The sequence below is a fragment of the Mandrillus leucophaeus genome, unplaced genomic scaffold (genome assembly GCF_000951045.1).
Source record: "Mandrillus leucophaeus isolate KB7577 unplaced genomic scaffold, Mleu.le_1.0 Scaffold30, whole genome shotgun sequence".
In the NCBI taxonomy this organism is placed as follows: domain Eukaryota; kingdom Metazoa; phylum Chordata; class Mammalia; order Primates; family Cercopithecidae; genus Mandrillus; species Mandrillus leucophaeus.
Window position 1 is genome coordinate 2,470,439 of NW_012103143.1, and position 27,796 is coordinate 2,498,234.

Genomic DNA, 27,796 nt, shown 5'->3' on the forward strand with positions numbered 1-27,796 from the left:
CCCTCTTCCTACCCCAGCGGTACAGTGCCCTCTTCCTACCCCAGCGGTACAGTGCCCTCTTCCTGCCCCAGGGGTACAGTACTCTGTTGCTACTCAGGCTACAGGGCCATCACATCATCTCTTAAAAGTGGTTTAAAAACACATTTGGTGGTCCTGTGAGGTTCATACTACTTGAGAAATAAATGAGGGAAAAACAGCATAAATTTTTGCGTGTGGAAGTGAAAAACACATAAATGTACAACTTAAAGAGCAAACAAAGTTAACAGTAATATAAGAAACAATAAAGGGAAATTTCTGACCAGAAGGAACTTATCCTAAAACCAGAAAAGGTTTACCAAATACCACGCAACGCGAGATTGAAGTTTTAAAATAGGACTCAGGGCCAGGCGTGGTGGCTCACACCTATAATCCGGGCATTTTGGGAGGCTAAGGCGGGCAGATCACTTAAGGCCAGGAGTTCGAGACCAGCCTGGCCAATATGGTGAAACCCTGTCTCTATTAAAAATACAAAAATTAGCTGGGCGTGGTGGCGTGTGCCTGTAATTCCAGCTACTCGGGAGGCTGAGGCAGGAGAATCGCTTGAACCTGGAAAGCGGAGGTTGCAGTGAGCTGAGATCATGCTATTGCACTCCAGCCTGGGCGACAGAGTGAGACTCTTGTCACATATAAAAGAAATAAAATAGGACTCAGATCTTAGCTTTATACTGATAAGATTTCTGAATTCCGAGGATAAAGAATAAATCTTAGAAGTATCTGTATAAGAAAAAAATGGGCTACCTGTGAAGCCAGTCAGATTGCCAGATGTCTCCTTTATGAAGCTAAATAAATACTGAACAACAGAGTGCAGGATTCTGAGGCTGAAACATTTCTGTTGATATGTGAGGGCAAACAGTGTTTCATCTGTGTACTGTTGATGAGATGAAATTACTTGAAGAGAGACTTTATTAAAGCCAACCAGAAAAATAAGAATGAAGAACTAAGGGAACATATTGGTAAATTATGATCAAGAAATGGGTAGGGATGTGACAATATTATTATGAAGTTTAAATGTTAAGAATAAATAATCGAAGTAAGTCAAATATTGAAAAATGGAAGGAGTTCCAGATTATTTTAACAAAACTCAAGAAATAAGGAGAAAATGTCAATTAGTACATATTGGAGTTCTTATACTGGGGCAGTTGAGGTACATTCTCATACATGGTATCTTCATCTCAGTAAAATTATAGTTCAGGTGTGGTTTTAAATAAATGTAGTAGAATAACAATAGGTCATGTAACTTCCAAAGCATCTTAAAGGTCAAAGAGTAAGGAAACTCTGACAGTCCCAGACACAAGGGACCCTGGCAGTCCAAGACACACACTTGCAAGCCCTTCTGGACAAGAAATACTAACGGCAGGGCAGAGACAAGAGAAAGCTTTCATTGTAGTTTAGGCCTGAGGAATGGAGGAGCAGCCCTTGGGAGAAATACACACTACACCTCCAGGATCCTTCTCTATTCTTGCCCCTACTGAACAAAACTCTTAAGCCACTGAGAACAGGTTAGCAATAAAAGCCCTCTGTCCCCTGGTAGAAGTGGGAATACGTTCTGGATCCAGACCATTAGAGAATCCCCTACCACGAGGGTAAGGGCAGGATCACTGAGAAGGCCCCAACCCTAGACCCGGGTACACTTCAACTGCCTAAGACTGAGGTTGAACAAAGCAGAGCATTCCTGCATCCTTTCCTTCTCCACCAGGCCTCTCGTGATCCAGTAACAACACTGCTGTGGAGGAAAGGCTAGCGTCGGGGAGGAGCCTCTTGTAAGTCACAGGAGCAAGTTTAAAGAGAGGACCTCAGCTGATGGGCAGAGCAGACAGTGAGAGACACCTGGCAAACTGGCCTTAGCCATAAACACCAAGTAACTTGAGACAGACTTGAAGTTCTTAGTGCACCTTGAGAAATCATAGTAACAACAAAGCCCAAACCTAGCTCTGCAGATGACTAGATTGATTCAAATCCCCACACTTAAGACCTAAAAAAGAGACATGTTCATTCTTATATAAATGCTATTTACATCAGTTTTTATGTAAGATGTCCGTCTATCAACCAAAAATTACAAGAAACAAGATAAAAACGCCAACAAACTGTCAAGGGAAAAAGCAATCAGTAGAACTAGATTCAAAAATGTTGGAACTGTCAGATAATTTAAATGTAAATATGATTATGTTAAAGACTTGTGGGAAAAGTGGAAAATATATGAATAGATGAAGAATATTAGCAGAGAGATGTAAGAGCCTATGGAAATGCTAGAAGTGAAGAACAGCAGAAATGAAGAATGCCTTTGGGCTTAGTTGACATAGTTGAGAAGAGAATCATCATAGGACCTTAGAAAGTATCCATACTGAAGTATGAAGAGTTAAACAAAAAAGATACTTGTGAGCCGAGAAGTCCCAGCAATAATGACGTGCCTCCAGGAGCAAATGCAAGTGCCCAGAATCTTGGTTTCTATTACTGTTCTCCAATAAAAGGAACCAGAGCTCCTCAGAGAATTGGCTGGTTCTGTGACCAGGGCAAGAAACATGTAAGTCTGAAACAACTTACAGTACCAGAAAATAAGGAAATCCTCAAAATTAAAAAAAAAAAAAAATGAAAACCCCCAAATGATGGCAGCTGTCATTGGGACATTGGAGCCAACTAAATAGAGTTCGCAATGGTCAAAGCCAGAATAAGTTGTGTAATAAACTCATTTTGTGTTAAAGCCCAAATTATAAAATACATATATAAATGGGTAAAAGGAGACAGATCTCCCATGTAGAAGAATTCCAAATAGGTTACGTAGGTACTTCATCTTCAAGGAGGTAGAATAGCACTCTGTACTCCTAAGTGTGGACTGTGCATAATTCCTTCTAAAGAGTACAGTATGGGAAAAAGAGAATTAAAAATGTAACTTCACAGTGGAAAAACCTGGCAAACACTACCTCAGCCAGATATTCAGTTAATTGCTAGAGCCAGGCTCATTGGTTCACGCTTGAAACTCCAGCAGTTTGGGTAACTGAGGTGAGAGGATCGCTTAATCCTGGAAAAGCTGCAGTGAGCTGTGGTTACTACACTGCATGCAGCCTGGATGACGGAGGGAAACCCTGACCGAAAAGAAAAGCCAGTAGCCAATGTTTTGTTGACAGCATATACTCTTGATATGATGTATTAAAGATCACACTTTACCCATGTAATCTTTCTCTCAAAAAACCATAACCATAAGAAAAACTCCAGAATGTTCCAGTCAAGGGACATTCTGCAAAATACCTGGCCATTACTCAAAACTGTGAAGGTAGGTAAAAACAAAGTCTGTTACAGCCAAGAAGAGGCTTAGGAGACTTGACAACTAAATATAAACTAAATATAATGGGTATCGTGGATGGGAATCTGAAACAGAGAAAAGACATTAGGTTAAAAACTAAGGATAGCTACATAAAGTATGTATTTCATGTATCGATACTGGTTCATTAATTGTGACATGTACAATACTAATGTGTTAATAGGGGAAAGAAACTGTGTGGCTTCTATGGGAACTCTGTACCATCGTTTTTTGTGTATTTATAAAATTATTCTGTAGAAGTTGACAGAACATTTAGACAGAAAGTCATTAAGAATGCAGAAGACTTAACGCTGGCAATCAGCTTGACCTAATTGAGACTTGTAGAACACTCCCCTAGCAGCAGCAGAATGCACATTCTTTTCAGGTGTACATGAAGCTTACCAAGTGTCTTAGCTCAGGCTGCTGTAAAAAACTGCCATAGACTAGGTGGCTTTAAACATCATTTATTTCTTACAGTTCTGGAGACTGAGAGGTCCAACATCAAGGCACTGGCAGATCCAGTGTCTGGTGAAGGCTTCCCTCCTGGTTTTCAGACAGCTACTACCTTAATATGGCTTCACGTGGCAGAGAGATTGGAAGCAAACTCTGTTTCTTCTGATAAGGATACTTACTCCATTTAGAGGGCTCTACCCTCATGACCTAATTACCTCCTGAGGGCCCCGTTTCCTAATGTCATCTTATTGGGAGTTAGAATTTCAACATAGGAATTTGCTGATAACGAGACCAGTTTCTCATAATAAAACAAATTTAATAAATTTAAAATAATAATCATGTAACATTTGTATTTAGACTATACTTTGTTTAAAGTAGAAATCAATAAAAAAGATTTCTGAAATAGTCTCAAATACTTGAAAATTAACACACTGCTAAATAATCCAAGTGTCGTAGAGGAAATGACAAAGAAAATGAGAGAAAGTATTTTGAGCTAATTGATAATGGAAATAGGACTTGTCAGAATTTGTGGAATGCAGTTAAAGCAGTAGAAGGAAATTTATAACATTAAGTGGTTATGTTAGAAAAGAAGAAAGAATGTGTATCAATGATCTAAGCTCCTGCCTTACAAATTAAAGGTAAAGGCAGGGCAAACCCAAGGCAAGCAGAAGGAAAGAAATAATAAAATTCAGAGCAGAAGTCAGTGGACTTGAGATGAGAAATATAATACAGAAAATCAGTGAAACCGAAAGCTGGTTCTTTGAAAAGATCAATAAAATTGATAAACTTCCATCCAGATTAGGAAAAGAATAGAAAAGAGACAAATTACAAATAATAGGAATGACTGTGTCCTTTGAACTTTAACACTGTTTCCTGTGGACTTTAGATGAATAATAAGAGAATACTACAAACAATGCATTAAACAGATTCAGCAGTTTATATGCGATGGAAATAATTGCCAAAGATGACTGAAGAAGAAGCAGGTAGCCTGAGCAGCCCCATATCAGTTGAAGAAACTGAACTTACATTTAAAACCTTCAACGAAGAAAACTCCTGGCCTAGATGAGCTCCATTAGTGAAGTCTACCAAAGATGGAAGAACTCTGTCAGAATATAGAAGAGGGAACTCTTTCCAACTCATTTTATGTAGCCAGCATCACTTTGAAACTAGACTAAACTGCACAAAATCATGGGAACAAAAACTAGATTTGTTCCTCTGTATCTGCTAAGGATTGGTTCTAGTACTCCCATGCATACCAAAATCTGCGGTTGCTCAAGTCTCATAAATGGCATAGTATTTGCATATAACCTACACATATCCTCCCGTATACTTTAAATCATCTCTGGATTACTTATGTGTAATACAATGTAAATGATATATGTTATGCTCTTTTATTATTTTAAATAGTATTATTTTTTGTTTGGCATTTTTTTTTTCCACCTTTTTTTAGAGATGGAGTCTCACTATGTTGCCCAGACTGGCCTTGAACTTCTGGCCTCTAGTGATCCTCCCGCCTCAGCCTCTTAAGTCGCTGGGACTAGGTGAACCACCTCGCCCAGCTTTCTTTGAATATTTTTCATTTACAGTTGATTGAGTCAGTGGATGTAGTACCTGTGAATACAGAGGGCCGACTGCAAGTAGCAAGATGCCACAAGAGCTGAAATGTAAAATTCCTCAAGAAAATATGAGTGAATCAAGTCTAACAGTATATTGTAAGGATAATACATATCATGACAAAGTGTGGTTTGTCTTGGGAATGCAAGGCTCATTCATCCTTCAAAAATCTTCACATCAACAGACAACAGATCTGATCACATCAGATCAATGAAGAAAAACCATATCATTTTGTTAAATTCCTTTATGATAAAACATCTCAGCAAATTAGTAATAGAAGGGAACTTGGATGAAAACTGATAAAGCCCTCTTTCATTTTATTTATATTTTTTGAGATAAGATCTGCCATTCAGACTGGAGTGCAGTGGCACAATCGTAGCTTACTACTGACTTGATCTCCTGGGCCTAAGTGATCCTCCCACTTTAGCCTCCTGAAGTAGCTAGGACTATAGGCACAAGCTATCATGTCCAGCCAAATTTTTTTAATGTTTTGTGGCGATGGAGTCTATATTGCCCAGGCTAGTGTTGAACTCCTGGCCCTAGGTGGTTCTCCCATCTTGGCCTCCTAAAATGTTAGAATTACAGCCTTGAGTCACAGTGCCTGGCCAAGCCCTCTTTTAAAAATCCCATAACTAACATAGTTATTAATAGTTAAAGACCGAAGTGATTTTCTCTGAAACTGGGGAACATAACAAGCATATTCACCATCACTACTCTTATTCAAGCCATGCTGGTGGTCCAGGCAAGAATAGTAAGGCAGGAAAGAAAGAAAAGACATTCAGAGTGGAAGGGGCGGTGTCAGACTGCTTCTGTTCACAGATGTCAGGATTGTCTTTGTAGAATATCCTAAAGAACATTAAAGAAAAAAAAAAAACATACTCCTAGAACTAACAAATACATTTAGCAAGATTGCAAGTATGAAGTCAACACTCAAAAATTAATTGCATTTCTATGTACTAAGAATGAACAATTGGAATTTGAAATTTTTTCAAAGTATTATTTTTTATAGCATAGAGAAAAGGAAATACTAAGATACAAACCTAACAAAATGTGTGCAAGGTTTAATGCCCCAAAACTATAGAATATTGATGAAATCAAAGATGACTTACATAAATGGAGAGAAATACTCTGTTCATGGATTAGAACACTCAATATTGTTAAGATGTCACTTCTCCCCAAAGGGACCTGTAGATTCAATGTGATTCCAAACAAATTATAAGCAGGATTTTTTAGAAATCAACAAGTGAATTCTAAAACTTGCACGAGAATCAAAGTAAGTACAGTAGCCAAAACAATTTTGCAAGAGAAAACAAAATTAGAGGACTCACACTCTGATTTTGAGACTGAATACAAAGTGACAGTAGTCAGGACAGTGTAGTGAAAGAATAGATGTACAGATCACTGGGACAGAGCAGAGTCCAGAGGTAGACCCACCCCTGTGATCAGGAGGTTTTGGACAGAGGCATGGGGGCATTTTAGTGGAGAAAGGACAGTGTTTTCAGTAAATGGTCCTGAACAGTTAGGTATTTTATGCAAAAAGTTGGACATTGATATATATTTTGCAGATTATGCAAAAATTAACTCAGAATGGATGATGGAACTAGACATAAAACTCGTAGTTCTAGAAGAAAATAGAAGAAAATCTTTGTCTCAGAGTTATGTAGAGATTGTTCAGATATATTGCCAAAACCCAATTCATAAAACAGAAATTGACAACTCAGACTACACTAAAATTTTAAAATTGTGCTCTGAGACTCTGTTAAGAAAATTAAAAGACAGGCCACAGACTGCCAGAAAATACTGATAATGTGTGAGAAGAGACTTATATCCAGGTATATGAAGAATACCTAGGCTGGATATGTTGGCTCATGCGGAGCACTTTGGGAGGCTGAGGCTGATGCGGGAGGATCACTTGAGAAGGCCCCATCTCTACCAAAACAAAACAAAAAGCCAGGCATGGTGGCATGTGCCTGTACACCTACTTAGGAGGCTGAGGAAGGAGGATCACTTGAGCCCAGGAAACAACAACAAAACAGAAATCTATCCTCTCACAGTTCTGAGTCCTAGAAGTCTAAGATCAAGGTGTTAATGGTGCTGAATTCCTTTCAGAGATGCTTAGGCATTCCTCTTCTAGCTTCTAGTAGTTCTTGGCATTCCATGGCTTGTGATCTCTCTGCATCCTCTTTACATTGCCTTCCCCTCTGTGTCTGTCTTGCCTCTTCTCTCTTCCAAGGTAGCTATGATGGCATTTAAGGCCCACCTGGATAATCTAGGATATTCTTTCATCTCAAGATCTTTAATTAATTTCATCTTCAAAGATCTTTTTTCCAAACGAGGTGATATTTGCAGGCCGTGCGTATTAGGATGTGAACATATGTTTTGGGTAGGAGAGCATCATTCAGCCCACTACTTAGCTAAAGCAGACAAACAGAATAGACAGTACTCAGTGCAGTATGCAGGGCAGCTGGAAGTCACACACATTACTGTTGGGAATGCAAAGTGGGAATACAGCCACTTTGTAGAAATATTTGTCAGTTCTTAGAAAGTTAAACATTTTTAATGTCACCCAGCATTCTTATCCTTGAGTATTTACCCAACTCTCATTCCACCTATAATTGTTTTCCTGTAAGAAGTAGGTTATAGTGAGCATAGATGAGCTTTGTGTAGAATAATTTAAACCTTTTAAATAGGAAATAATGTTGATTATCTAAGAAAAACTGTATGGAACAAGTATGGGCCTGTTCATTAATAACAAACCAAACTGGCAGGCAATGTGGGGTGCCCTATAATCCAGAGATTGGTTTCCTTTTGCTCTAAATTTCCTGGTCAGTTAGAGACTTGTTATTCTATAAAAGTTATGAGGACTTACAACGTTTAGAATGGGAAGAAATCACATGTAATTTCTTACCTGATACTGTAGCTGTTTGGGTTGCAGGTTATAGAGGCTGAGGTTTTATTAACCCTCTTCTGCCTCATTATGCTTTCTTCCTAGCCTTTCTTCCCACAGCCAGAAATGTTGATATAGCCATTATTATATAATCACTAAGTAAAGACATACATGGTTGATAACCTTGAATGATTTGTTCTGAAATTATAATAACTAAAATTACCTTGCTTTGTTTCAAGATTCGAAGGCCATATAGAAATCTGCCCACCAGGCATGAGCCATTCAGCTTGTTCAGTAAACAAGAGTGTTCTAGAAGCCATCAGAGGAAGACTTGGATCTTTTCATGAACTCCTGCTGGAGCCACCCAAGGTAGGGGAGCTATCTTAAGCATGGCTGCCCAGCCAGTGATTTGGTTGACACAGTCATTCGAATGTGTGTGGGCCTTAGGAGTGGCAGAACTGGCTGCAGTCTGCATGTACCAAATGTGTGAAAAGGTAACACCGTCAGTGATTTTTACTGCTTTTGAGTGGAGAATGGAGAATTAAACAAAATATTCATCTGCTTAGGAAGTTTACCTTTTCATTCTTCTGTGAATTTTTGGGTACTTACATGCCAATAAAGAAAAAAGAATTTTCTTCTTGTAGCATAACATACTATTTTTGAATGTTTCAGGAAAAGGTAATCTTTCAGAAACTGATCTTTGAAATTGTGTTTTCTTATTCAGAGTTGGAGCAGTGTATGTCTGATGTACAGTCGACCTTATTTAAGAAAGAGTAGGTTGAAGTTAGTGTACAATTTGGAGAGAATATGACTTGGAGGTTTTTCAGTACAGAGCCTCCCATGTGCTAATTTTAAAATGACTGTTTCCTCAGTGAAGACCCACAAGAGTTTTGTCAGCAGTCTATAAACGGTGTTCTTTCGCCCCTTGGATTGGTACAGATTTAGATAAGGGGAAGAATCACTTGCGTTTGGAGTCTAGGGTGGAAGATTCAGTTCCGTGCGATTTCTGTTCCCAGCAACAGTTCTTAAGTTTCCTTTTTTTTCTGCCCTATGTTATTGAATCTGGTGTCCCATATAGTGTGTGTCTCTGTGGTTATCTACTGTACGAGTTATTGAGAATTCAGAATACTAGTTTCTCACTTCTAAATTAGATGTTTTCTGTTTATTTAACTATTTGGAGTTGTGGGAGTACAGAATAACTTACATAACCAAGGGAGTCTAGTTCAGCTTCAGATCATCTTTTCAGATACCCGATGCCATTGGTTAGCAGGTCGTGGTTCCATCACTGCGCTCAAGAGTTTGCGTTGTTCTGCTGGTTCCATTCTAGCCACATCTTCTTATCTGCATTCAGCCTGTGTTGAATGTGGACCGTAGTGTTGGTGCTCGCCCTTAGGGAAAGTGCCTCTGTTGGTGTTTGACAGTGATCATCCTTCATGCCAGTCCTGGGAAGAAAAACAGTAAGGAAAGAAAAAGAAAAGATTTAGAAGAGGATAGAACATCACAAATGGAAGACAGAGGTGGGAGAAGGATCTGACAGGGAAGAAGGTGTGTGAGGAAGGGCCCAACCTGTGTCTTAGGTGGCCTACCCATCTTCTTTCTGGGTGGACAAACAGGTGGCATCTGGTTCTTGGCCCCGATTCAAAAGTGTTAGGCAGGGTCTTGTTTGGGCTTCTCTGTTACTCCGAGGACTGAGTGAGTTCTCTTTGCACCTGGTTTTACTATGTGATGTGTCTGTAAGTAGATCCATAAAGTTTTTTACAAAGCCTGCCAATTCGAGCTGTTTTCCATAGAGAGCAGAACCGTGGGCCTTACAGCTCTGTCAGTCCTCGGGAGGGTGGGAGCCAGAGGGAGCGAGGCTGTTCATGTGGATGGGGAAGGGCAGAAAGGGCAGCCTGACCTAGGGTGTGCCACCCTTGCCTCTCAGACTTCTAAAGTTAGGAAATGTTCTGCTTCTGTCTTTTGTGATTTCGGACTATAGAAACTCCTGTTGATGGACAAGAACAGGTTTAGAATGATCACATTTCAGGTTTGTGATCCAGAGGCAACGTCTGAATTTGCCTTTTTATCACAGATTTGGCTCAGACTGAGGATTGTATTCCAAAACCACTTGTAGCAACTACTACCACTACCACTACCACTACCACTACCACTACCACCACCACCACCACCACCACCACCACTACTACTACTTTTTTCTTTTTCCTTTCTTCCTCTTCCTCCTTCCTCCTTCTCTTTCTTCCTCCTCCTTCTCCTCCTCCTTCTCCTTTCTTCCATCTTCCTTTTTTTTTTTTTTTTTTTTGAGACAGTGTCTCACTCTCTTGCTCAGGTTAGAGTGCAGTGGCACAGTCACAGCTCACTGCAGCCTCAACTTCCCCAGGCCCAGGTGATTCTCCCACCTCATCTTCCTGAGTGGCTGGTACTACAGGTGTGCATCACCATGCCTGGCTAATTTTTGTATTTTTTGTAGAGACAGGGTCTCACCATGTTGCTCAGGCTGGTCTCAAACTCCTGGGTTCAAGTGATCCACCTGCCTTGGCCTCCCAGAGTGCTGGGATTATAGGAATGAGCTACTGTGCCCAGCCATAACTTCTTTTAGTTTAGATTTCTGGTCAGATTTTGAAATATTGTGCTTTTTCCTAGGGTATTCTGCAGCCTTCTGCTTTCTTCTCATGACAGCTTGGAATGTTGAGGCAGGGAGATACTTGATTTCTTATAAAATTTATGGTCCAGGGAAATTACTTGCTTTTTTTTCCTTTTTCCTGCTTGGTTATTTCATTGTATCTGAAAGATATCAAGAGCAACTTTAGATTTTGTTTCAGGTGTAAAATTAAGGCCATGTTGTTTGCAGGATTTAAACTAGCGTCATGTCTTAGCAAATACACCATTTGCTTTGTTCATTTAACTGAATTTAATTGGAAAGCTTTTTCTTCTTCAGAAAAGTGTGATGAAGACCACATGGGGTGTGCTGGATCCTCCTGTGGGGAATACCCGGTTGAATGTCATTAGATTGATATCCAGCCTGCTTCAAACCAATACCAGCAGTATAAATGGGGACCTTATGGAGCTGAATAGCATTGGAGTCATATTGGTGAGATTTTCCCTGCTCACAGACATTTTAATTTCCCATTGATATTTCATGGAAATTTAACCAAGTTACAACCTTACAGATTTACAATATGTCAGTGACTTTTCTTGGTCTGAGCATAAATGGTGTTTTATGTAGTTTTTGCCTTGAGTTTATCATAAATTTTGAATGCTTATAATTGTTCACTAGGCATCTACTGTTGCTTTGTATAAAGAATTGTAACACAGGATTTTGAAGATGATTAAGAGACATCAGCCTTTCCCTTGTGCTCCGTCTCGTGGACGATGACTGCTGGGTGCAGCATTGTTTTCTGTTCGTATTTAGTGAGGGGACAAACCTTGATCTTCTTGCCACTGGGAGGTATCTGTATAATGTACCTGATGCCATATGGTCTTAATTTATTTGAGTCTGGATTGACTCTTCCTTGAGATAGTTATTAGCGTGCTTATTGATGGAAGGAGAAGGGAAAGCCCAGGGGTGATTTAGGTCTCCCTGACCCCTGAATTCCCCAGTTTCAGAGTTTGTGCTTAGAATCCACAGGCCCAGCTCTGGAGCCCATGCTTCTCTCTGTGCTGCCACCCACGGCACAGAAAGCATGAGGGTTAACCCTTTAGCAGGTTTCACAAGACATCTGGTCACATCATATATTTGGGGGAGATTTGGGGGTGTTTCAAAGGAGATGTTTGTTCACTTTATGACGGGCATTGTAATGTTCATCTTCTGTACACTATTCATGTGATCCTGGGTGATCTCCAGGACACCCAGGTGAACATTACAGTGAGAGGGAGGATATGTTTTTCAGATCATGCCCAGAGAGAGGATACGTTCCATCGGCTAGTGAGTGGTGAAGCCAAGATTTGAATTCACCCAATTTCAAACCCATATGTGCTTTATCAGCCACATCATTATGATTCCTAGCATCACTGAGATATTTTTGTTAGATTTCAGCTTTGGGTTAAATCAGTATAGAGCATAGAAAACAGGAGCAATTTGGAAAAAGAGATGAAGATTTAAAGAATCACCATTTTTTTGATAGCTAGCATGGTCATTGCCCTCTGGGGACGTAGTTTTTGTCTTACCTTCTAGTGTATAAAACTCTGGGAATATAACTTTGCGAAGTCATTAATCACTAGTCTTTAATTTTACTAATAAAAGTGTACAGTTATTGTTAATTTATTCTGTTAATCTTAAGGACTCCTTTTGATGAGACTTAATTTGGTGAGACTACTGGAGGAGTCATTCATTACTTTTTCATTCTGAGATTAGATTACCAGATCCAACCATTTCCTAAATACATACTTGATGCATTTTGTGCTTTTAGAAATTGCTTACCTTTTGAATTGCTATTACCTTTTCAAGTAATTTGAAAACCCTTGTACTTCCAGGAAATTCACGTTGCTGCCTCTCGTACCATTTGTTTTTGCTGATAGTTCTAGTTTTTGTATGCCAGAGTTGAGTCATGAGCACCTCAAGATTGTGGACCATATTTTTGTGTACCTCAGTCTGCCATATTGCATCTCGTACAGTACCCTGCACAAAAGCCATCAGTAAATATTTGTTGCATCAAAATGAAATTCTTATAAATTTTCTTGAAAATTATAGAAAATTTACCACACTTAGTATTTGTGTTAGTTACTTTGAAAACAAAAATGATACTCCCTTCCTCTTGGAGAAACGTTCTCTTGTCTTTGTATGTTTGTCGTTGGTTTTTTACTAGATTCCATGCCAGTTTTGGCATGTCACATAAGCAGATAGCATGCCATTTAGGCTCTAAAGCAGTATTTCACATCCCCATGTAGTCCCCGTTATTTATGAGGGATACCTTCCAAGCCCCCGTTTGGATGCCCAAAACCACAGATATCTAACCCTACATATATACTATGTGTTTTTCCTGTACATACCTGTGACAAAGTTTAATTTATAAATTAAGCACAGGAAGAGATTAATAATAACTAATAATAAAGTAGAGCAATTATAATACTATACTGTAATGAATGTTATGTGAGTGTCATCTCTTGCATTAGCCTGTCTTACTGTATTATACTCATCTATTTTCAGATCATGGTTGACTATGGGTAACTGAAACCACAGAAAATGAAACTCTGGTTATGCAAGTACTAATGATGTAAACTCGTGTTCCTTTTAATTGGTCCTTTTGGACTGAGAGCACATCATTTTTACTTTATTAAATCACTCTTCTATAAATGTATTAAAGTATTGGCTTAAACATTGAGGTAACCAAATAAAACATGGTTTTTCTTTCTTGTAGAACATGTTCTTCAAATATACATGGAATAACTTTTTGCATACACAAGTGGAAATTTGTATTGCACTGATTCTTGCAAGTCCATTTGAAAACACAGAAAATGCCACAATTACTGATCAAGACTCCACTGGTGATAATTTGTTATTAAAACATGTAAGCTTATTTGGTCTCATTTTTCTCCCACTCTCTCCTGGTTAGAGCAGTTTTCCATTTGACTGTGGTATGAATTGAGGTTTAAGGGCTTGAGGTTAGATTTCAGAGTCTAAATATTTAACTATCATGTTTGTTTCATGTTTAACCAATCGTTATATAAATCAAGTACTGGACAAATAACTATTAAATGAACTGTCTTGTGAGAAAAAAGCTAAGTGGCCTCTTTATTTGATAAAATTAATAGGTTTGAAGATATACAAATATTTTGATGATTTGAAGAATCATAGATATTTAAATACTATAGAAAACATTCGCACTATTATTTGGCAGACCAGAGTATACTTTCTTTGCTGAATACGTTGACTGAAAGTCAGGAGAATTGAGTTCTTTGTGATGTTGAGAGTCTCTTCCTGGGATCTCTTTTTCTCTTCTGTCAAATATGAGATAATTTTACTAAGTCAGTCTTCAGATTTTTTCTTGCTTGTTAGTTCTATGGTACTTTAAAAATTTCTAGCCCACGCTTGGTTTACTCGCAAACCTAAAATGTAGAAAAGGCTAGCTTGGAACAGTGAAGTTGATGGGAAAGACAGATGACACCTGAGAAGAATTAGCACTGCACATTCCATTATTGCAGCCCGCAGCAGTTGTCTCTGACTTGCAGAATTTGGGCAAAATCCACCTGTGTTTAATATTAATGCAGTCATGTTAGTTCATCTGGAAGTAAGACTTGCTCACGTTTTAAAAGTACTAGTATTACTTTGGATTCTAAGTTAAATTTTTGCCAAGGCATAGTTTTCTTTATTCCGTTTTAATTTAGTTCAGGTTTTATATTTCTGGTCTGAATTTTCACAGCTAATAAAACCTGGGTTTGCTTCAGGTTAACTGCGCTACCTGTAATACTGAGTTTCCTGTAGATGTTCTGTGGAGGGTGTGGATCCTGATTTGAATCCCTGTGGTGTTCTGAGGGTCTGCAGTAGATTATCACATTGCATTTGGTTTAGCAACATTTAGCTTGCTAGATTATGCATACTACTATTCTCTTTAACCTAGAGTTCTGAGGGCTAATATCCAGAACCTATAAAGAACTCAATCAAATTTACAAGAAAAAAAACAAACAACCCCATCCAAAAGTGGGCAAAGGATATGAAGAGACACTTCTCAAAAGAAGACATTCATACAGCCAACAGACACATGAAAAAATGCTCATCATCACTGGCCATCAGAGAAATGCAAATCAAAACCACAATGAGATACCATCTCACACCAGTTAGAATGGCAATCATTAAAAAATCAGGAAACAACAGGTGCTGGAGAGGATGTGGAGAAATAGGAACACTTTTACACCTGTCTCTTATACACATCTAGATGTGTATAAGAGACAGGGCACATACTCACCATGGAATACTATGCAGCCATAAAAAAGGATGAGTTTGTGTCCTTTGTAGGGACATGGATGCAGCTGGAAACCATCATTCTCAGCAAACTATCGCAAGAACAGAAAATCAAATACCACATGTTCTCACTCATAGGTGGGAATTGAACAATGAGATTGGACACAGGAAGGGGAACATCACACACCGGGTCCTATTGTTGGAGGGGGGGGGAGGGATAGTATTAGGAGGAGATATACCTAATGTAAATGATGATTTAATGGGTGCAGCACACCAACATGGCACATGTATACATATGTAACAAACCTGCATGTTGTGCACTTGTACCCTAGAACTTAAAGTATAATTAAAAAAAAAAGTTTCGATGCTTTGAAGTGTTAACTGGAATATTCTTTTTTATTCAGCTTTTCCAAAAATGTCAATTAATAGAACGAATACTTGAAGCCTGGGAAATGAATGAGAAGAAACAGTAAGTAAATTGTTTTTTGAAAGGAATTCAGTTTGGTAATACGAAGAAAATAATACCTTCTTGTCCTAGTCAGAAAAAAAATGGAAATAATTACATGATACTGGCCATTTTACAATTTAAACTTTTCCCCAGCTTATTTCATTATAACAGTTATTTTTATAATATTAATAATTTCTTGTTAGGTCCTCTCGTTTTGGGGGCAAAACCAGTGAGTTTGGAGTGTTCCCCACCTCTGTGCTGCCTTTGAAACTTCCTGGTCCTTTTTGAATGGCTATCGTTCTAAGAGTTAGAAGGTTTAAGTGAAGTCCTTGATGATTCAACTTAGTGTATTTGTCCTGGTCACCTTATACTCAGAACAGATGGTACTACATACGTATTTTCATTGTAGAGAAGAGTTGCTTAGTACAGGGACCTAGAGGAAAAAATTGCTGAGTATTTTCTTTTTAGAAAATGTTTGTTAGCTGATTGGCAAGATTATGTGAAGTGTTAGTTGATACATGTAAGTAGCTTTGTTACACAAAACTTTTTCTTACAGTTGTCGTCTGTAACAGCGTTCCTCTTTAGTGCTCTGGGAGCCTGTATGTCCTCCCGTAGATTCTGAAGCATGGCGGCATAAGGGCCTGTTTGGGAAACACTCTCAAGGCATGCTTCTGTGTTTGTTTTTAAGACAGGTTTATTGAGATACGATTCTTACATGGTAAAGCTCATTGTGGGTGTGCATTCCTAGGAATTCTGACTGATGCCTGAAGTCACCACCACCACCACCACCACCACCACCACCACTACCACAATCAAGACATTTCTGTCACCCCCAAAATTTCTCTCATGGTCCTTTGTAGTTGATCATTTCCTAGCATTCTTGTTTGTGTCTCTGTGTCTCCAGGAAAGCTAGATGACTCTTGGGAGTCAGTCTTACTTTGTGAGGTGTGATTTTTTTTTAATTGTTTAATAAGCACTGCTGGGGTTTTGATTTGGCTTCGAGTGGGAAATTGGCATTTTGTTTGTTTGTGGCAAGGGGCTAGTACTGGTAGACCTTAGTTACATTCTTCCAAATGGAGCTCTTTGAAGGTGCTGTTTGTGGCCTAGTCGACATCTCTGGTTATATGTCTGACTCCGTCTTGGCTTCTGTGTGCCCTTCCCAACCTCCAGTTTTCTTGCTGGCTCCTCATCTGGCCAGGGCTGAGATATCCTTTATGCCCTGCTCTCCTGGTGAGCCCCATTTTCTGGAGGCCTGGTGAATACCATTCCCTCCATGTGGAGGGATCCTGAAAGAACTTTCCTTGTCTCCTTGCACAGCAGCCTGAAGCAATGTGAAGCCGTGGACCACCTTGGAGGTGGGCCTTTGTTTTTTTTTCACTTGCGTACTTGAGGGAGTGCAGGAGAGTGACTAAGTTGCCTCTAGGTAACACCTGGCTCTCTGGATCTTACTGAAGAACTAAAAGAGACTCTGAGCAACTTAGTGCAGATTGACCCTGGCCAGGCACGGTGGTAGACGCCTGTAATCCCACTGCTTTGGGAGGCTAAGATGGGAGGATTCTTGAAGCCAGGAGTTAGAGACCAGTCTGGACAACATAGGGAGATCCTGGCTCTACAAAAAATTAGCCAGGTGTGGTGGTACTTGCCTGTAGTCCCAGCTACTCAAGAGGCTGAAGTGAGAGAATTGCTTGAGCCCAGGAGTTTGAAGCTGCCATGAGCTGTGATTGCACCACTGCACTGCAACCTGGTTAACAAGCAAGGTCTTGTCTCTAAATAAATAATCAACCCTGTACTTTCTTACCCTTAGGCACCCCTAAGCCCTCTAAGATTCTCTGGCAGATACTTTATCTTCCAAGCAAGCCTTCAAGCATAGGATGGTTTTTTTTTCTTACTGCTCCTGAAAGGCTTTTCTCTCTCTAAGCAAAAACCTCTGCAGTGTTTGTTTCCTGCTCTCTGCAGCCCAAAATCTTTTATTTCATAGCGGTTAAAGTCTTGGCACTTTGTAAATATGCAGATAACTCAGATTGATATGAATTTATTTATTTTATATATATGTGTGTGTGTGTGTGTGTGTGTGTGTATGTATATATATATAGAGAGAGAGAGAGAGAGAGACACGGAGTCTCGCTTTGTCACCCAGGCTGGAGTGCAGTAGCACAGTCCTGGCTCACTGCAACCTCTGCCTCCTGGGTTCTTGCAGTTCTCCTGCCTCAGCCTCCTGAGTAGCTGGGATATCAGGTGTGCACCACCACGCCTGGCTAATTTTTGTATTTTTAGTAGAGATGGGATTTCGCCATGTTGCCCAGGATGGTCTTGAACTCCTGACCTCAAGTGATTCACCCACCTCGGCCTCCCAAAGTGTTGGGATTACAGGCGTGAACCACTGTGCCTGGCCTGATACAAATTTATTTAAGTGTAAAGATTGATCGTGGTTGGGAAGATGAGACCCTAAATTGGAAAAGGACAAGGACTAAGTTTATTTGCATATGTTCAAAATGGTGTATGGTCAAGTACCAGTTGACTGTCTCCTATCTTGGCTAAGTCCTCAAATCAGCTAATATCTTGAGATATGTCATTGGTAGATAATTATTTCTATTCATTGACGTAATAAAAATTTGCTATCTTTTAAGAAAATGAACTAGCAGAATTCTCACTTCAGTTCCTTATAATCTGATTAAGGTTTGAAAATGTTTCATAAAAAAAGATATAAAATAACAGTAACATTAGGCATCAGTGAATGTTTATTTGATCTTTTAAAAGATAATGTGTTATTGACAGTGAGTGATGATTTTTGAGATTTGAATAAATTGTGGCCTCTTGACTGAGGCTGCCATATAATCTTTGACAATTTCAGACCCCTCCCCGACCATGCTGTGTGGTCATATTCTGGCACCTTCCATTCCTTTTTCTTTTCTTTTCTGTCCATTGTCATCTTCTTCAGTGCCTTCAGTGTTTAAAATGATTGCTTAAAAGTCTGCAGCACTTACTGAGTGTTTCATCACTTCATCCTATCAGGAATCTGAGTATTTATCCTTTACCTCTTATCAGGGCTGAGGGAGGAAGAAGGCATGGTTACATGGGACACCTGACGAGGATAGCTAACTGTATCGTGCATAGCACTGATAAGGGCCCCAACAGTGCATTAGTGCAGCAGCTTATCAAAGGTAAGTTATTGGTGAAATTTGAATTGCGTTTTTGTTGGGTTGCAGAAACGATTTAAGGGTGAAGTAGAAATGCATGTAGCATTTTTGATAGTGATTTGTGGAACTTCTTTATATTTGGCAAATTATCTATTTGAATGAGGTTCTCGAGAATGTATTTGAACAGTGTCAGTTTTTGGCTCTATTGCTGTTCACGTAGTTACAGATCATTCCTTAAGCATTCGCAGGCTTGGCTGGATTCAGCATACAAGAGTCACCTATTGTCATTCTTAAGAGCATTGCTCGGTGAATCATTCTTTTGAGTATTGTGAGTGTGAAGTACTCATATGCTAGCAGTTGAGCCACTTCATTTTGCCTTTTATTTTCTGAAGGCCTCTATATAATAGCCTCTGAATTAAGTTTCTTTAACTGGAATATTAGGGCATTTATCAGCATTTCTTGCTATCACTGAAATGAGCGGTATTGGCTTCTAAAGGACTCTTTCTGTATAGCATTTCAGTTTAATCAGCCCCAGCTTATTTGGAAGAGACTGTGTGGATGCTTTTTACACTGGCCCCAAGCCATGAGTCTTCTTCTAAAATGAGAGCATGAGGAGCTCTGTGTACTCTGGGTTTTTGTACCCAACAGGATTACTAATCCTGAGACCTATTCTGAATGTGAACAGTCTTTAACATCCATGGTACAGAAGAGTTAAAATCATTTCCCAGTCCTTCCATTTTTTTCTTAAGAATGTTTGTTTGTTCAAGAGGCTATTCCCTGTTGAATGTGCACTAAAAGCACAGTTGTCACCCAGGGATGGAAAAAGTGCTGTGTGCCCACTTGTAATTTTACTTCTTGAGAGAGGTATAAGAGGTATAAAACTCTTCCTTGGGCCATTTCACTACACAGTTTACCTTTATGTCCTAACTAAGAAGAAATGGCCATGTGATATCATTAAGTTTTTAGATTGGTCTTTCCTTTATGGAAGCTGCTTGCCAGGTGGTACGTGTGTACACTTGTGTGAGTGTACACATATGCATGGCTGTTTTAAATCAGAATTATCAGATGACAACTTTAGTTAGGCGTCTAAAATTACATCACGGTTTGACTTTCTCAGGAAAGCAGTTGTTTATCCTTTTCTTTAACATTTCTCTAGAAGGTAGAATTTCACTATTTACATGTGTATCCATGTTGGCCCGTGACACAAAATATTTAGGAAACATGATCTTAGAGCAATTTGAGAAGCCATACTAGGTTCTGTGGAACATTCATTGGCCAGGTGCCAATGAGAGCATTTCAATAAAGTGCGCAGGAGCTGTCATTTGCAGCATTTTCTAAACTTCACCGTGGAAAAAGATCCCCTCACCCCTACACCTTCTCAAACACCTACCACCTTTCTCAGAAAAGCTTGTTAGAAACACACTTTCCAGGTAAAGTTTCTACCGGAACATTGTTAGAAACTTGTTAAGTTCACAGAGCTACCTTAGGGCTCTTGGCCTAATCAAACCTATACCATTGGGTACGGGGATTCTGGTTCCTGAAAGTCTGTGGGATTTGGGCCTATGGAAGGTGTAATAATTCCATTTCTCTAAGAGCACTGGGCTGGCTGTCACCCAGTTTCTCAGCTGATAGGGCCTGCTCACCATTGATGAACCAGGTGAGTAGGCCCACTTTTATATTACCTGTTTACTTTATTTGTCTGTGTGGAGGTCATTGTGGTGCTAATACTGTTTTGGTTTTCTCTCTCTGAAGATCTTCCCGACGAAGTCAGGGAACGATGGGAGACATTCTGCACAAGCTCCTTAGGAGAAACTAACAAGAGGAACACGGTAGATCTAGTAGGTTTTACAAGGTTACATTTTTATTTTTTCAGTGCTCTTAGCCTTTGCCCATTTATTCAGAAAGATGTAAAAGATCTTCCATTTGCCTTAGTAACTGTGAGCCAAAGATAAGTTCTTATCTCTTTACCAGGAAGAGAGGTCAGTAGTCACAATATTCTTGCCCATTTGTCTAGTCCACTCCTAATTACCTGCCTGGGATGACAGAAGGATATTGAGAAGCCACTGATTTCTGCTCCACATCCTACTTGTGTCCATTTCCCTCCATGCCCTGCTGCCTAAGCACCTCAGTAGAACAACCCTCTTGCCTTCCTTTCATTCTGCTGGGTTTGTGGCCATATGCCACTGATAACCCTAGGTGCTTAGGAACCGAAAGATTTCATTTGGATATTTTTCTGATATTATTGAGTTGAGTATACCCTCGTTTTAGATCATTCCTCAGTGGGGGAGTATTTTGTAGATGACTTTGAAACCCCAGCTTTAAAATTTTTTACCAGAATCGGTACTTTGAGCTAGGGAATAATGGCATTGATAATTTTTTTAAAAATTATATTGGACTTTGGAATGTATTTTTTGGTTTTTTAACAGATTAAGTTTTAAGGTAAGTATTGCTTTGTTTCTGCTTTTAAAGATGGGGAAAGCATTTCCTTTTACAAGTACATGCCAGCTGATAGTCGAGGAGGGGTGGCCTTGGCTTAGACAGAAGCAGCGCGTGACTCGACATTGAAGTGTTTGTGTTTGGCATTTAATTCTATATTTCAAATTTAGCAGTGGCAGTCTTGAATTTCTAGTACGCAGTTACACCTTGACTGTTAGGAATTCAATGATCTGGCAGCCTGAAACAAGAGGGAAGCAGGTTCTGAAAGCCAGAGAGCAGCCACTTGGTCCTCCTGTGTCACTCCCTGGAGGGCTGTGCCTCCTACTTTGTGGATTACCTAAAAATATGGCCGTCTTTTTCCAGACTCTCGACAGAGCCACACTTTTTAAGCTGGGTATAATGATAGAATTAGGAAGTATTAAGAGTTGGAAGAATTATGAAGTTGAGATAACTATTAAAAGGCCATTTAATTAAAATAGACATAAGGCCTAATAGCCTGAGTGTCTCTGTGTAGTACAGCCCAGCAGAGAAAATGACATTAGTATTGACAGCCCTGGGTCATCAAGGAAGGGTTAAGTCATTTTTAATGAATGTTTTACCCATTGTAGATAGATTCTTGGAATATTTGCTTAACTTGAGTGTTCTGGATAATCAGGGGTTTTTTTTGTAGAGTGAAATTGTCCTGTCCCATGTTGTTAAACCACTTAATTTTAGAGGTTCCCATGTTGATTCCTTTGCAGTCAATATAGTCTTTTTTAAGGGGATTTATGTCTTGTTTCTTACTTATAAAGGAATATTTAGTAATATTCTGATTTTGTTTGGGAAACTTTTTAAAAAATTATCCTTTGATTGGCTTAAAAGGTAGAAGTCAAAAATGTCCAATTAAGCTTGTTACCAGACTTTTAAATAATCGTTTTGATCTTAGGTAGCTCAAGCGAATTTCTCTTGTGAGCAGTTCTGTAATAAAGAAGGACTTCATTACAATTCAGATAATGCTCACTTACTGTACAGTATGCTGTCAGCAGATCTGCTCTGGGATTGTGTGTGAATGTTATTACATATATCCCCATGGAGGGTGTGGTCATCCAGCAACAAATAAAACGTTCAGCCCCTGGGAGACTGTGTTGGAAAAAATTATTTTGGGCTCCATCCGTCTGTCACTCAGGTTGTGTCTCAGTTCTTCTTTGCTTGCTCTACTTCTCTGCCATCATACTCGGACTACATAATCTAAAGTCAAACAGAATGATAAGTTGGCTTATATAGCAAAAGTGGTTAGATTTATAGAGCCCTTTAACATTGCCTATATCCCCTGATGAGTTAGCCCCACTCCGTAATTTTGCTGTCTGTTGAGACTTCAGGTGAATCTCAAGACTTCTTCAATTCTTTGTTCCCGAGCCCTTTCTTAAATACCACTTGCATTTAGTCTGAAGTCCTTCTAATAGGGAGTTTTGCTTTGTAGTATTGTGAGGGCTACAGCGATTCCAAGTGTTTAATATGCTTATAGAGTAGGTCTAGGCACCAAGGAGATTTTAACCATATCCTCCAGGCCGTTCATTTTCCTGTCCAGAATGTTTTCGAGCTGTATCTCAGTGGGGTTGGGTACCATGTTTCAGGAAAAATATGCAATTGTAAATATTATTATGAACACAACTTGGTAAATACAGTGGGCCTTACCCTTGCAAAAGTGACATAGAAAAAGAGTGCCCATGTTTGAAATGTCGTAGTTACACTTGCCTTCTTAACACACTCATCACTGGAATTGGTAGTTAAGTAATAGCTTACTTATTCCCTGCTCCCTTTCCCAAATAGGTAAGATTAGATACACTGCCTTGACTTAGTTGATTTTGGAATAGCTTGGCTACCTCTCTGGAAGTCATTTCAGGTATATTCATAGAAGTGGAATCAGCCCAGTTCAGCACCACATGCTTAAGTTAGTACATTGTTAACCTGACCTGTTATTTTTCTGTTTACAGCAAGGATACATTCATTTATACACCAAACACCTGTCCTGTGGGCTGTGTGCCTGAGGACTTGCTCACTTCTTTTGGATAAGCTGTGCCCAGCTCCAGGCTCCTTTCACTTCTGTAACATTTTAGTTAAATTCTCTCTGAGATATTTGAAGTGCTTTAATCATTTGGCTCCATCATACCCAAATATGTATACAGCAGATTCATATACTCCCCGTGTTTTTATGTTTGGAGTTCGTGATGAGCAAAAGTTGGTGTTTTAATTATATCCAAAGACCTCTATGTTTTGACCAAGTCCCCAAACTAAAAATTGGCAAGGATTTAGGTAGAGTGAATTTAGAGAACATAGGACATGTTTTTGTACTGACTTTGAAAAATCTGACTTTGTTTCATTTTTTGCCCACTTCTCCAAGGGGGAGAATGTATTTAAAAGTGTTGATGCTTCTTTCCCATCATTGACAAGATAGTTTATAGAAGAGGAGATGTAGAATGATCTGAATATGTGCCTGTATTAATCACCAGGAGTTTCTGCAGGTCGGGGTGAAAGCTGAGAGTGGGTGTTTCTAACTAACCCTAGGTTTTGTTGATGCTGGGGGTCCTCAGTGGGACCATACTTTGAGGATCAAGGAGTAAGTCTCTACCTTTCACTCGTCACTAATATGGGCCTCAGACTTTAACACTCATTTCACACTTCTGATTTCCCTTGGTAACCTAATCAGCCAAAGTAAACACCAATTTGCTTTTTCCTGTAACAACAGTCAACAAAACAAAAATTTTATTATGAAAGAAGATAATATCTCAGAAACTGTTTGTACCAAAACAAGAGTGTACTTTACTTACAGTGTATCTAGCTTGGCAAGAGTGTTATATACTTGTTGCTTTTTGCTGTATTTGTTTATATTCAGTGATTATTAGTATTCATTAATTCAGTAAATATTTGAGTGCCTACAATGTGCCAGACACTGAAGGTATAGTACTAGACAAGACTGGCAAAAATTTCTGCTTCAATGGAGATGGATAAACAAATGAGTAAGGTCTCAATATGTGTCATACACAGTCATGGACTGCATAATGTTTCGGTCAGCAGTAGACCACATATATGACAGTGGTCTCATAAGATTAGAGTACTCGATTTTACTGCACATTTTTTATGGTGTAGATAACACACATACCACCGTGCTCCGGTTGCCTCAGTATTCAGTGCAGTACTGTGCTGTGCAGGTGTGTAGCCTAGGAGCAATTGGCTCTGCTGGATAGCCTAGGTCTGCAGTAGGCTCACCACGTGAACTCCATGTTGTTTGCATGATGACAGAATTGCCTTTGTCAGAATGTATCCTTGTCGTGAAACAATGCTTGACTCTGCATGTTTCAAATGATAAGTGCTAAGGAGCCAACACATGGGAGGGAGTTAGGGAGTCTTTGGGGCAGGTGTACAATTTAAAGTCTGGTGTCAAGGAAAATCTCACTGGGAAGGTGCATTTGTGGAGTGGGGAGGGAAGGACGAAATGCAGAGGACCAGAATGTGGGTTGTTCCCAGTGTGTGCAGGGACTGGCGTGTTGTCCTGTGTGGATGTAGCAGTAAGCAAAGGAGAGAACAAAAAGACTGGAGGCCAGAGGCGCTGAACAGCGAAATTTTCTACAGCTTTTTAGTCTATGGTGAGCAGCTTATTTTTTGATCTAATGAGAATTTGTTAGGTTTTGAACTAAACAGTGCCATACCTTGATGTATGTTTTTAAAAGATGGCTAAGGCTGTTGGGTTGAGAACAGACTGCTCAGTGGGGCAAGAGCTAGGAGGAGGGAGACTGGGGAACTGCCAGCTGTGACATTAGTGTAGGCGAGGAGAGTGCTGACTTGCACTGGGGAGCTGATAACAGACTTGATGAGGGGCAATGGGTCTAGAGAGGGATTTTAGGCTCCATTTTGAAGCTAGAGGGGACATGGTGGGTGGGCTGGAGGAAACAAGATGACCAAGGTTTTTAGCTGAAGAAGAGTGAAGGTGGCAATTACTGAGCTGGAGGTGCCTCAAAAGGAGCGTGTTTGGAAGTGTAGATCAGGAACTCAGTTTTGTGTACGTCTGAGTAATGAACTGATGGGATTCCAATTAGCAAGTTTCCCCCATGGGTAAATAATCTTTTTAGCTCATTTTGTTAATAATGATTTTTCAGACACAGATGGTATAGGTAGAATCAGGCTCACATCTTCCATTAATGCAATTGCGAAGATGTGTGTGCATTGTGTTGTTATTAGTAAGTTGCTAAAACTAGTTTCATTTTGGAGAAAAAGCATTTTAAAATATCTTCTAGTATTGCTTTGAGGATCCAGTTTAAGTAGAACATGTGAAGGGGAGGTCACAATGTCTGGCACATAGTAGTTCAATAAAAGTTAGTTTCTTTCTCATCTTTAATTAAAGAGTGTTAAAATCTTATTTTGTAGGAAAAAGCAAAAGTATGAATGAGGATACATTGAATCCTATTTTAACTTAGACAGCAAGACCTGGCTAAGAGTCGCCAACTCTGTTTTGTCCTATTTTGTTCAGTTCTTTGCGTGGCTTTCTATTTCTGTGCTCTGCCATGAGGTTGCACCCCTAAAACACACTGGCCTAGCATGATGTGTGTGCTGGCTTGCCAGCCAAGTGGCCCAAAGCTCCTGAGTGCACTGCAGTACAACCACTTGACCTGCACTTGAACATAGTCCTGTGAGATGCCAGCTGCCATGACCAAGCAGTATTCCCACTTCTCTTCTGCATTCTGGCAAGGCTTTCCTGGAACATCCCCATGCCCACATCTTTACCCGGTAACTCACTAAAGCCATTCTTGACTCAAGCAGGTGCCCTTCATTGATCACAGAATCTACCTTTGATTTCATCAGGCCAGATTCACAAACAGAATGGGAGTGCTTTATCTATACCTTCGAGAGAATGGAGAGTGAAATAACTGGAAACACTGGGTTATTACAGCTTAATTTCATCCAGGCTTGGTGTCTTTACCAAAGATGGTTGGGGAAAGAGAAGGGAGATTCATCTTACTCAGGCAGTGATTTGCTCAGAATTTTACAAGCCATACCCTGTACAGACCTATTTGAATTCTACTGTGGGTTTATTGAACCAATGTTGGAACAACTTTGCAAAACAGACCAGGCCAGTTAGGTACAGCTTCATGAGTTGGCAGGTAGCAGCAGCCCGTGTCTTCCCTAAGATGACATTCCCTGCCCAAAACACTTCTGTGAAAAGTACAGGATAAACAACTCAGAGAATACAGTGTAAGATACCTGCAGAAATACAGTACTTCTTTCCAGAATTTTACAGACTGTCCATGTTCGTCCCTTGCCATATAGCAATCACTATTATTAGTGCTGTACTTAATTATTTATCTTGATTTCTAATTGTTAATGCTTCCCCCCCATATTGTGTGACATTTGTAATTAATAAAAATCACTTAACGATGAATTGGTGAGCAGTTCATGTTTGTGTTTTTACTTAATACTTACTTAAAAGGGGGCACATTTTTAGGGGTAGATGATTTGGGGTCTTTTGTGAGTGGGACGCTATCGACTCAAGTCACATTTAGTACTATTGGACAGTGGTTTTCTTAATGTGGGCAGGAAGTCCAAGAATTTGAAATGGTTATATTTAAACCTGACCTTTTGAGTGGTGCACTGGTAATCCCTGGGGATTGCAGTTTGACCCTGCAGGCCCTGTACACAGAAAGGGTTTCTATGTTTCATCTGGGCCATTACTTCTGTCTTGTCTTTTGTAAACATTTAATTGGAGGTGATTATCAAAATCACTAAAATGGAGTAACTCACCTCTCTTCTTGTCTGTTCTCTGGCGATGTCAGTAGTGAGGAGTGGAATAACTAGAAGGGAGCGGCAGGGCAGCAGCCTGGCCCGAGGGAAGGAAGGGTGCCCTTGACACATTGGGCGGGTTTGGCAGTTTAACTGTGACTGACTTTGTTTTTTCTGTTACACATTGAGAGAAAAACTAAATGTGATTTTTCCATAAAAATGCTGATACAAATGTCCAAAACGTTTCTATGTTAAATAGTCTTTTACATTTTTATGCATATAGGTTACAACCTGCCATATTCATTCATCCAGTGATGATGAAATTGACTTTAAAGAAACGGGTTTCTCACAGGATTCTTCTTTGCAGCAAGTGAGTCACGCCTAAAGCTTTGCTTTTTGTTTTTATTTTAAATGCTTAGTTTAGTTGCCTTTTATGAATCAGCTTCAGAGTCAGATTATATATTAGAATGTGATTTGGGGTTACTTATTAGTTAGGCCAAAGCATTTAAAATAGGAAGTGCTGGGTACATGAAAGATAGATTTATATTGATTATGTTTCAAGGGATTGTTCCATACCTGATAACAGTGATGAGTCAAGTACATTTTCAGAAAATTTGAATGAACTGAATAGTTAAGGCATCTCACACATGCTTGTTACGCAGACCTTTACAGTAGTTGAGTTGTTGCTTAAAGATTTGTGTAGTAGAGATCTGCCGGTAAAAATAATAGAAATAAGACGTTTAAAATGTAAGTAAAAGTAAACTGTCACCATTACCCCTGATGTAAGTTCTATTATAGTTACATCTAAAGTAAATTTTTAGTTGAAGTAATTCATTGCAAC

General features: G+C 39.5%; 1 protein-coding gene across 2 annotated transcripts in view; it reads left to right on the forward strand.

Moving 5' to 3' along the window:
* Positions 1–27,796, forward strand: part of PPP6R3 (protein phosphatase 6, regulatory subunit 3) — a 168,427-nt gene that overhangs the window by 107,844 nt on the left and 32,787 nt on the right. For both annotated transcript variants that reach the window (XM_011987057.1, XM_011987058.1), the window contains exons 9-15: positions 8,528–8,657; positions 11,224–11,376; positions 13,643–13,792; positions 15,588–15,652; positions 18,677–18,792; positions 20,521–20,606; positions 27,239–27,325. In XM_011987057.1, the coding sequence (XP_011842447.1) occupies positions 8,528–8,657; positions 11,224–11,376; positions 13,643–13,792; positions 15,588–15,652; positions 18,677–18,792; positions 20,521–20,606; positions 27,239–27,325 (787 nt within the window). The remainder of the gene's footprint in view (positions 1–8,527; positions 8,658–11,223; positions 11,377–13,642; positions 13,793–15,587; positions 15,653–18,676; positions 18,793–20,520; positions 20,607–27,238; positions 27,326–27,796) is intronic.